This window comes from Monodon monoceros, unplaced genomic scaffold, assembly GCF_005190385.1.
Source record: "Monodon monoceros isolate NGI ecotype Baffin Bay Population unplaced genomic scaffold, NGI_Narwhal_1 Super_Scaffold_5, whole genome shotgun sequence".
Lineage (NCBI taxonomy): Eukaryota > Metazoa > Chordata > Mammalia > Artiodactyla > Monodontidae > Monodon > Monodon monoceros.
This window is the reverse complement of record NW_021703782.1, coordinates 105,141,011-105,151,602: the sequence shown is the minus strand read 5'-3', so window position 1 is coordinate 105,151,602 and position 10,592 is coordinate 105,141,011. Positions and strand designations below refer to the sequence as shown.

The 10,592-nt window shown below is 58.5% G+C and overlaps 1 protein-coding gene across 2 annotated transcripts; it reads right to left on the bottom strand.

The window, feature by feature from the left end:
- Positions 1–1,193: 1,193 nt before the first annotated feature.
- Positions 1,194–10,361, bottom strand: SLC2A8 (solute carrier family 2 member 8). 2 transcript variants are annotated; one of them, XM_029204042.1, is made up of 10 exons: positions 10,216–10,361; positions 9,962–10,124; positions 9,506–9,712; positions 7,950–8,049; positions 6,330–6,529; positions 5,454–5,597; positions 5,246–5,354; positions 4,340–4,507; positions 3,819–3,964; positions 1,639–2,264 (listed from the first exon to the last, which is right to left on the bottom strand). In XM_029204042.1, the coding sequence occupies exons 1-10, from the start codon at positions 10,269–10,271 to the stop codon at positions 2,127–2,129; spliced, it is 1,431 nt and encodes a 476-aa protein (XP_029059875.1). In that variant the 5' UTR covers positions 10,272–10,361; the 3' UTR covers positions 1,639–2,126. The 2 variants fall into 2 exon arrangements, with proteins under 2 accessions (XP_029059876.1, XP_029059875.1); XM_029204043.1 differs by lacking the exon at positions 3,819–3,964 and having other exon boundaries at positions 1,194–2,264; positions 10,216–10,314.
- Between the last annotated feature and the right edge of the window lie 231 nt (positions 10,362–10,592).

The following is a 10,592-nucleotide window of genomic DNA, read 5'->3' as shown; positions in this document are numbered from 1 at the left end:
TTGCTTTTTCTAGCTTCCAGAGGCTGCCTGCATTCCTTGGCTAGTGGGCTCTTCCAGCTGGTGTGTTCTGCCTGTGCCACAGGCCCAGCAGGTGCTAAACCCATAATAGCCACTAGGAGGTAGGCAAGGGTTTTCTTGCCTTAGTCTTGCGAACCCACCTATGGCCACTGGGGGGTAGCAGAGTGGTTCAAGCCACAGTTGATTCCGCCCGTGTCCACTGGGTGGTGTTAGGGAATTTCTTGCCTCGTTCTCAGAAGCCAGGATTCTCCTGGAAGTTGTTCTGGGGGTGGGAGTGGGAAATGGGGTGGATGTCGGCTGGCAACGCACATTCCTATCCTAGGCTGGGTAAAGCGCAGCTTCTGCTGCACCTGTCTTCTGGAGATGTTCCATCCTGCCCCACTTCCTCATGGACCTGTGCCTGATGGTGCTGGACTGGGCTCCTGGGGTAGATACAGGGGTGTCAGCTGGGGCTGGCTCTTAGTCCCTGAAGCACCTTGTGCTCTGATGGGAAGGCCTTAAAGGAGTGTATGGGGACCTCTGAAAAGTGTGTGTGTCCACAGTCCTTGGTACCTATAAGTAGGTGCTGGTAGCAGTCACAGGTTGCTGAGGCGGTAGGGTAGGAGATAAACAGAAACACTTGTAAAGATTTCAAATATCCCCTTATGAAGCACCCCTAGAGCCTCACATGCAGCCTCACAACCAGCCTTGCATGCAGCTCCCCGTCTCCACCACAGCCTCCCACCCTCACCTGCACAGCCTTACCACCACCAGCAGCTAAACTGATTGAGCACTTATTCAGTGCCATCCTCAGATCTAAGTGCTTTACATGATCATCTCCTTTCATCCTCATAACAACCCCACGAGGGAGATAACATCATTATGCCCATTTTACAGATGAATGAACTGAGGCTTAGGGAAGTTAAGCGACTTGTCCTGCTCTGTCCCCCACCGCTCTGCCCTGGACCACTCCACACTTCCATTCCCCTTGTCTCCGGTCTCATTCGGTCTCATTCCAAAGCTTAATACAAGATGTCAAGGTGGGCACATGCTGGGCTGCACAGCCTGAGAAGTGAATAAAAACAGGTTACAGAATGGGAAGTAGGGCGTCCCACTTCTGTGTAGTGATGCTGGGAAGCATGTATGTTGGGGGAGAGATCTTTTAAGACAGAACGAAATTCTCTGGTAAGGTGCAGGTGTGAATATTTTATTATTTATCTAAATAAAGTTAATATTTGCAAAGTACTTAGGATAGCGCCTAGCAGATGTTAACTGCCATAAAAAATAATTACATTACATAAATCTGTGTTTTCCAGTTTTCCTGCAATAAACACGTTATTATTTATACAGTAGACAATAAAAGTAATTTGTAAAAGACTTCTGGCTCCATTAAAGTTAATATGAAGAGAGGCTTCTTTTTTGCAGGAGGAGCTCAAGATTTGATGACTAATGATTCAGGGGACTGAACCCAAGGAAAGAGTCAGAAATGACCTCCAAGTGCCAAAGGCAAGCCTAGCTGACCATGAGAAAGCAGATCCATAGATGTTCTTGGCAAGACAGTCTGTGGGAGGCCTAGTTTTATGGAAGGGACAGGAAAATGCCCTTCTGGACTGCAGCCCACACAAAGAGGTCACGACCTGATTTTCTGAGTCAAATATTTATTTGGCAAAGTTCCTTCCTGATAATGCAGCCATGTGAGAGGAGTAACCATGGCCATCACCCAGCCTCCAAAAGCATCTTCTCCAGAAAACGAGGAACCAAGAGTCCCCCTTCTCCGCTGTCACTTTTGTGTCGTGATGGAGATGGCACGTGGAGGACTGACCACAGCACAACAAAGCGTCTCCGAGATGTTCCCTCCACACGAGTCACAGGGCAGCAGTGGAAACTGGACCCAGGGGCTGGGAACCTTGTCCCCGTGCTTCACTGGGCTGTAGAGAGCTGGGCAGGAAGGTGGGGCCCCAGAGGACAAAGCTCCAAGGGGCTACAGTCCTGGCTCCTGACTCCCTGGGGGCAGGCGGGGCGTCCAGACTCCAGCTGAGGCTCAGTTTGGAGTCACAGGCAGGCACCATCCCCTCCGAGGCCCAAAGCTGGTCCAGCTAGGAGGGGCAGCCACTCACGGGAAGGGGCTGTCATCGCCCCTCAAAATGGGCTGTGATTTGCTCCAAAGTCTTTCCTTTGGTTTCAGGGACACAGGCCAGAGTGCAAAGGACACTGAAGATGCAGAAGGCAGCGGCCAGCCAGAAGGCACCGTAGGGCCTGAGCACCTCCTGCAAAGAGAGTGGAGAGGCCGTGCATGGACGCGGCAGGTCAGGAGCCCTCGTGCCCCAGCCGAGAAGCCTAGGCCCCAGTCGGGGCCCACCCCGCCCAGGCTCAGGGGAGTGGAGGGGGTTCTGCGGTCCACCATCCAGAAGCCTGAGCTGAGCACTGTCCAAGGTGTGGAAGTTGTGTGGCGGGGACACTGAGGCTCACTGTGACGAAGTGACTGCCCCCAGGTCAGAGACCTGCTATCAAGTGAGAGCTGGGTTTCCTCCCCCAGTGCCTGACCTCACGGCCCACAGACCTCCGCTCTACACTCAGCTTTGGCCCTGCCCTCTGTGGTCCCTGCCGCCTTAGGAGTCTCTTCTTGGTGCGGGAGGAAATGGGGGAGCTATCGGCAGGTGGCGATGGGGGCGTGTGCACACACGGGGACACTCAGGGCCCATGTGTGGAGCAGGGAGGGAGCGGTGACTTTCGGTCAGAGTCAGTCCACTCTCCCAGCCCAGCCCCAGTGACCTCCCAGGTGCCAGAACCAAAGGCCGCTCCCTTTCAGCTCCTCTTCCTCTGGGACATGGTGACCCCACCCCCCGCTCCTTGAAGCCTTTCTCTTGGCCTCTCAGCACTGTACACCCCCAGGTCCTCTTAGGTCCTTTGGTGCCATCCCCCTCCTTTACTGTCTGTCCCCTCCAAGCTCCCAGCAAGTGATTTCCGCCCCCAGGCCCCTGCTCTGGTCTTCCTGACACGCTCCCCAGGGCAGCGCAGGCTCTACAGAGTCCGGTCCAGCCCCAAGCATCCACTCCTCTCATGACCTGCCTCCCCTTGCCCCAGCCCGGCCTCCTGGTGCTTCACCCTCCCACCACTGTCCACTTCATGCCAGTCCTTGTCATAAAGGGGACCCTGTCCATCCCATTCACTGCTGTTCTGGGACCCTGAACAGGCCAGGACATGGTAGGTACCAGGAGACCTGGGGGGAGACGAAATGACTGAACAAATGGCTTGACTGTCTGCACCAGAGTGGTCCCCCGTATTGGATGGGAGGCCCTGAGGCAGGGACCATGTCTGTGTCAGTCCATCCATGAGAAGGTGGCAAAATGTTGAACTGAACTGACGCTCCCATCAACCCTAAGAGGAAGGTACGCTACCCTTCTCCATTTCTAGTCCGGGAAGCTGGTTCAGAGAAAGGTGAACAGCACACCCAACGCCACCCAGCAGGGAGGCGGCCAAGATGGGGACGGAGCCCAGGCCTGTTGACTCCAAAGCCGGAGTTTCTCTCACAGCCCTGCTTCCCAGCCCGTGTCCCCAGAGTCCAGTGGAGGACAAGGTCAGCTCTGCTGTCCTTCCACCTGGACAGCCTGGAGGTTCCTGAGTGGCCACAGCCTGGGTTTCTCGCCGGCCCGGCCCGTCTGCTCCCCCTCACCCCTGACCAAGATGGTGTCGCAAGATGCTGGGGCCTCAGCCTGCGTGCAGAGCCACGGACCCCAAGTCTCTCGCAACAAGAGCAATTCTGAAAAGCGCTTCTCTGCCGACTACTGCGTGAGGGGGAGGCCACCAGGGTCCGCACTCACCATGAGGCTGCTGAACTCTTTTGTCACGAGAAAGGCCATGAACCAGTTGGTGAGGACGCAGACGCCTGTGGCCACGCCCTTGACGTGCAGAGGGAAGATCTCAGACATGAGGAGCCAGGGGATGGGTCCCCAGCCCATAGCAAAGCCTGCGGGAGCAAGATAGGCGTCAGGGCCCACAGGGCTGGACCCTCGGCTCGCCGCAGACCACCTGGGCTGAAGCCTTGCGGGGCTGCCCAGCTGTGGCCTGAGGGGGCCTGGATGCCACCCTGGAGTCTTAGGCCACTGTCCTCACTTCTTATGCATCAGGCCTTTGCTACGGAACGGGACAAGGAAGGGCCTGCTTGGAGGGCTGTCGTGGTAGTCGTGTGAGAGGAGCAGAGACGGGCTCAGCTTGGTGCCTGGTACACGGTCAGAGCTGCAGACGCAGAGGTGAGGGCGGGTAGGCCTGGCCTCGCTGGGAGCCACAGGAACCCGGTGGCGACAGGGCGGCTCCCTCACCCCCCCCAGCCCCCCCCACTCACCAGCGATGAAGAGGCACATGCTGCCCACCGCCAGCCAGGCCAGCCCCACACTGGCGGGCTCCATGGAGACGGGCGCCAAGAGGTCCACGTGTGAGGAGTTGCTAGGGCCGCCCTGGGTCAGCTTGAAGTAGGCGCCAAAGGCGCTGGTGCTGAACACCATGACCACACCTGCGGGTGGAGCGCGGCAGTGGGCGGGACAGGGCAGGGGGAGGCGGCCCACGGCCCGGGCACGTGGCACTGGGGGGCGGGAGTCTCAGTGCACTGTGGGCCACAGCAACGTGGCCCGGATGCCTCTGAGACGGGCAGTGAGCAGAGCCCTGCCTGGCTGCACTCACCCCAGCCCGGCCCTGCCAGCCCCGGCTTGGACCTTGCACCTCAGCAAACTCCAAGAAGCTCCTGGAAGCAGATCCTCCCTGGCCTGAGGAAGCAGGAGCAGCCATAGAGGCCAGACCTGCTTTCCCAGCAGCACCAAGTGCTCGGTAGGGCTCAGAACACGAGGAGCCTCACTCAGATCATCTCCTGATCCTCACAATGGCCCACAGCTACCCCGTTTCACAGAGGGAAAACAGGCTCAGGTAAAGTCACTTGCCCAGAAAGACCACAAGCTTCTGAGCCGCTTCAGCCCGGCCCTCAGTTTCCTCATCGTACACTGGGCCCTGATGGCACCTTTTTGTAGGTTCACTGTGAAGGTTAAGGTGTGATGCAGCGATGTGGTTAGCACGGGCCTGGTCTCAAACACGTGCTCAGTGAGAGCTCTCCTGAAGTCTGGCCTTGTTCTCAGGGACACTCAGCCATTGTCCTCCTCCCTCAATGTGGTGACCTCAGCAAAGACCCTCCAGCCTGTGGTGGGAGGCTGGCCTGGGCCACCCACCTGCAGAGGGCTGAGCCGTCACCCTTGGGCCTCACCTGACAAGGCCAGGAGCAGCCTGCGCCCGGCTCTGTCCATGACGAGGGCCGCTATGGCCGTGAACAGCACCTGGATGATCCCCACGATGACCGAGGCCAGGCTGCTGTCCTGAGGAGACGGGCCGAGGTGGGTCAGGCGAAGACCCCGGAACTAGGTCCCACCCATATGGCATCCAAGTGAGGCAGGCCTGGGCAGAGGCCTCTTTACCTTGAACTTGGCCTCCTCAAAGATGGTCTCTGCGTAGAACATGACAGCGTTGATGCCCGACAGCTGCTGGAAGGCCATCAGTGAAATGCCGATAATGAAGGGCTTGTAGACGCCAGGACGCCGCAGCTGGGCCAAGTGGAAGCCCTGCTCAGACGGAGACCGGGCATCAGTGCTTCTCCCTACCCTGTCCCGAGGGCGCCCCAGCTTTGAGCCCACCGTCCTGAGGCCTGGTGGAGTAAGGGAGCCTCTGCTCCTTGTCCTGGCCCCACCTGAAGCCTCTACTTCAGGTCCCTGCATCACTTTAGCCTCCGATTTGTAAGGTAACAAGATCCTCACCTCCCCACGTCCCTTCCTGATTTGTTGGGGGATCCACAAAGATGTTCTATGAGCAAAGAGCCCAGGGTTCCCGAATCCCACCAGCCTTGGGTCTGGGCCTGGGCCAAGCGCCTCCCCACGCCCCACTGATTCTCACCACCACTGCCAGACACGTGCTATGACTCCCACTTTACAGATGAAGAAACTAGGGCTAAAGATGGGAAGGTCACACAGCAAGCAAGGGGCAGAGACTCAGTCTTCTCCCCTGCCTGACAACTCCCTGTTTAAAAAACCTAAGTCCTCAAATCTGCACCTGCATTTTCCTCTGATGTGGCCCGGCCTTTCTCTTCCTGGGACGGGAAGGTCAAGGCTCAGGCTTTCCCAGGGATGTCCAAGGTTGGGGCCCAGCCAAGCAGCGGGGCTCGAGCAGGACAACACCCCTGATCCCACCCGCCACTGTGTGTGTACAGCCTTTGCAACAGACTGTGCTGACCTCCCCTGGCTGCAAAGGGGTGATACCTCATGGCCCCCTCCCCCCAGCCCTGGCTCCCAGCCCCTCACCTCGTGCTCAGCCCCGACAGGGGGCTCTTCCCAGCCCTGCTCGGAGCCCCACAGGAACTGCATGGCAGCCACGGCTTCCTGGCGCTTGTGCTGAGTCAGCAAGTAGCGAGGGGTCTCAGGCATGCAGCACATGAGCAGCAGCATGAAGGAGGGGGGCACACAGCCCAGCACAGCCAGCCAGCGCCACTTGAGGACCCAGCCTGGGTGGGGCGGGGTGGGTCAGACATCAGAGCTGGGGTGAGCCAGCCTGGACCTTCTCTGGGAGTGCCTGCCCCCTCGCCAACCCCAGGGACTCAGCTTAAGGGGTGGGGACCTCACTACCTTTGCATGGCTACCCTCAGGTTTGTTGTTGATATTGTCATTATTATTGCTAAATGTTGTGGAAACGATGGGGGGTATATCAGTGAATAGGTAGCCATTAAACAAAGGCGCTCGCTATGTATTGACGTGGTATATGGCACCATTTGTCTAAAAGGTAGGAGCAGGAGAATAAATATGCATAGTCCTCCTACATGCAGACTCTCAGGAAGGCTGTCGAGAAGCAGGCAAGGCTGGCGCCTCCGGAGAGGAAGAGGGACAGAGTCGGGGGAGACTTTTCACTGAAAACCAGTCAATCAAAACTCACAGAAACTGATCAATGACAGCGCAGATTACGATGACCGGGAGGAAATTCTACGGGTGTGACCCACGTCTGCCCCGAACGCCAGTGTCTGTGCATGGGCTCTGGCATACTGCTGGCCCCGCAAGGCAGCTAGACTGCTGGCAGGACTCTGAATGAGACTCAGGATGGTTAAGGGGGTAAAAATGAAAGACCACGGACCCGCAGGTCAGCTACTCTGAAGAACCAGAGGGCACGTGCCCCAGGCCCTGCCACGGCCAGTCAGGCCCGAAACCCCCACCCCCCCCAGCGGTTCTCAGGCCATTCCTTGACAATTCTCATTTGGGGCCTGCTGCCAGGCACTTTTCACAGTGTCACTTAATCCCTCAACAGCCTCGGACTAGGTAGGATTATCTCCACTTAAAGACAGGGAAGTTGAGGCTCCCAGGGGCGGTGTGACTAGGTCAAGGTCACACAGCTAGTAACTGGCAGATTCCCCTAACCTGGCACTGTCAGATATGAAGCCTGCCCTCCTTCTATCCCAGCTCAGTTCCAGTCTGCCTCTGGAAGCTTCCTCACGCTGGCCCCAGCTCTGACCCTCGGGTCCCCTGGAACCTGCCTCCTTCAGGCTGCAAATCCAGTACTGATTCTGAGGGAGACAGGCTTGGGTCCTCCGAGCTCTTAGGCTAAAGACTCTGGAGTGCCCCCTCCACCCCCAGGACCCTAGTTTGTCACCACACAGCGGGGTACTGACCTAACCAGTCAGCCCTCCCCCCACTCCTGGAATGGGCTTCTGCTCTGGGAAGATGAGGACATCACCTTCTCCAGCTCTCCCCAGAACTTTGTCCCAAGACCCACGTGACCCAGGGTCTCAGGGAGGTGGTCTGGGAACCTGGCATCTTGGGCAGTGGCTGTGTGACCTCAGGCAAATCCCTTGACCTTTCTGAACTTCAGTTTCTATATCTGTAAAATAGCCACGGAGCCATTAACAGTTATCAAGAGAGATAACACGAAAACTCTACCTGCCAGATAGGCTAGGAGGATGCCTATGACGACCATGAGCTGCACACAGGAGCCGAGCAGCCCCCGTACTTCGGGGTAGGCAATTTCGGAGATATATACCTGTTGGTAATTAAGATGGGATTTTACTTGGGGTCGAAGAGTTCTTAAAACTGAAAAGTCTCAACCATTCAGAGCTGAGGAGAGCCTTGGCTGGGGCAGCTACAGGCCCAGTGGGCTCCTAACTGCAGGTCCTGGTCAGCAGAGCCCTCCGCATACCTCCCTGCCCCCACCAAGTGATCTGCAGCAGGTGTTTAAAGGGTATAGAAGTGGCTGCTATGTGTGTGGGGCGGGGGCGAGAAGGGCTTTTCAACCTTTCATTTATTGTATGTATACCCTTGAAAAAATGCAAATTTTGATGCAATAGGTGTGCGGTGGTCCAGATCCAAGATTCTGCCTTTCTAACCAACTCCAGGTGACACCCAGGCTGCTGGTCCAAGGACCATACTTTGAGTGGTGCCCCTGGAGTGAAAGCAGGAACTCTTCACCTCAGTTGCTACCAGTGACTGCCACGGCATCCTCTGGGCTCGGGAGCCAGAAAGCCCTTGCCTATGCTTCTAGGTTATTCCATACCTTATGCCCATGTCTAAGACAAGTGTGCTTTTGCCCAGTAAAAAAAACCCTCCAAAATATAAAATCCAACCTAGCTGCTGCCTGTTACCCAGCAAATGCAGTTGAAATGAGTGGTAGGTGCAAAGGGATGGATTCTGAGCTACTGCTCTCAATCTTGACCAGGTTAGGGTGTGGGTGGTTGATCATCCAAACTCATGACCAGCGGCAGTTCACGGGTCACCCCACAACCCCAGCTGCCAGGGTCCAAAGTCCTTCCACAGGCCATGCGAGGGCCAGGGCTGTAAGTGCAGGGTCTCACTGAAGCCTCGCAACCACAGCACAAGGTAATGCCATTATTCCCATTTTATAGGCACAGAGAGGTGCTCTGCCCTGGTAAGTGGCAGAGCCAGGATTTCACCCAGATGTCCAGCTCCAAAGGCAGCCTGGGAAGTGCTGGGTCAGGAGGTGGTGAGAGAGAAGCAGAGGAAGTGGCTGGAGGACCCGTTCCTGAGCAATGAAGGGGAGCGGCAGGTCCCAGCAGCCTTTGCCCCTGGGGACAAACCAGAACAGGATTTTCCTGCTTAACTGTAGTCAGTGGTCTGAATGACAAGGTGGGGGGGGGATCTGAGCCATACTGTGAGGCTTCTGTTGACCATCTACAGATGCCATCTTATTTGTAGAGCAAAAGAGAGAGCCTGTTAAGTGACACCATCCTGGGCTCCAGAAATAGCTTCACCACTGACTAGCTGTGCCTAAACAAAGGACTTCAGGTTTCTTAAGCTCACTTCATCTGTAACCAAGGACAATAACAGCGGCTATTTCCAAGGCCCGTTGGAGTGTAAGGAAGACGAAGCAGGGAAGGGGCATGGTGCCAGGCAGGCAGGAGGCCGCAGCCAGGGAGAAACAAGGCCCCCAGGTCTGCTCCTTCTCCCCGGTCCCAGGGCGCCAGGCTGGGGGACACACTCACCGGGGCCACTAGCGAGGCAATGCCGCAGGCCAGGCCGGTGAGGAGGCGGCCTCCGAGCAGCATCCACACGTTCTGAGCCGCTGTGATGACGGTGAAGCCGGCCACGAAGGGCACGGCGCAGAGCAGGAGGCTCAGCTTGCGCCCAGCGCGGTCCACGAGCCAGCCGCCAAGCACGCCCCCCGCCGCGGCGCCCAGGGTCACGATGGCCTGGGGGCGGGGCGACCGCCGGCTAAGGAGGGGGCGCCGGTGGTGCCGCGGCCCAACCTCGCCCTCTACCCCACCCTCAGCGGCCTTGCGGGAAGGGGATGGGCGACCCCTGGCAGGGGAGCCGGGACGTACTCGGCGGAGGGTCTCAGTGCCCGCCCGAAGCCAGGCAGGGGGAGGGTCCTGGCGCCCATCTTAAGGGTGGGCGAAGGAGGGTCCCAGGAGGGCTGGAGAGTGAGCCCAAGGTCTCACCCCGAACCAGGAGGCGGCGGCATCGTCGAGGCGCAGGGCCGGGGGCGCGGCGCGCCGCAGGCTCGGGATGGCCGGGGAGCTGTAGCCGAGCGCGAAGCCGAAGCTGAGTGGGCCCAGAGCAGCGGCGAAGGCGGCGAGGAAGACGCGGCGGCCGCGGGGAGCGCTGCTAGGACGGGGAGGTCGGTGAGCGGGGCCTGGCGCAGCGGGAGGGGCGAGGCAGCGCCCCCGGGGCTCGGGTTCCCCTGTCCGCTCACCTGCCGCCCGGCGGCCGCAGCAGCGGCTGGGTCTCCTCCTGGTCCCCAGGCGTCATGTCCGCCGCCAACGCTTGCCCGGCCCGCTCCGACGCCTGAACTGCTGCGGGTCCCGCGAGTGTGGCCTGCACCGGCCTGTCAGGCCAGAGCCAGCCAATGAACGGTGAGTGGTGGCTCTGGGGCGGGGTCGGAACGGCAGCGGGTATGGGAGCAACCAATGGGAACGCAAGGCGGTGTTCGCCTCTGCGCTAGGAGCCGCCCTTGAAGTCAAAGCGGACCAATGGAAGCAAAGAGCCGGTAGGCAACGAGCACTGGAACCACCCCTAGGACAGAGCTATCCAGTGTATAGGTGGGGCGGAGTTTGTAGCTGGGCCGGAGCA

Coding starts and splice junctions, on each gene's coding strand:
- SLC2A8 (XM_029204042.1), bottom strand. CDS start 10,271: ATGACGCCTGGGGACCAGGAGGAGACCCAGCCGCTGCTGCGGCCGCCG. Junction 9,713..9,961: donor CCGCCGCCTCCTGGTTCGGG/GTGAGACCTTGG, acceptor CCCCGCCCCCAG/GCCATCGTGACCCTGGGCGC. Junction 4,508..5,245: donor GCTGCTCCTGGCCTTGTCAG/GTGAGGCCCAAG, acceptor CTCCACCCGCAG/GTGTGGTCATGGTGTTCAGC.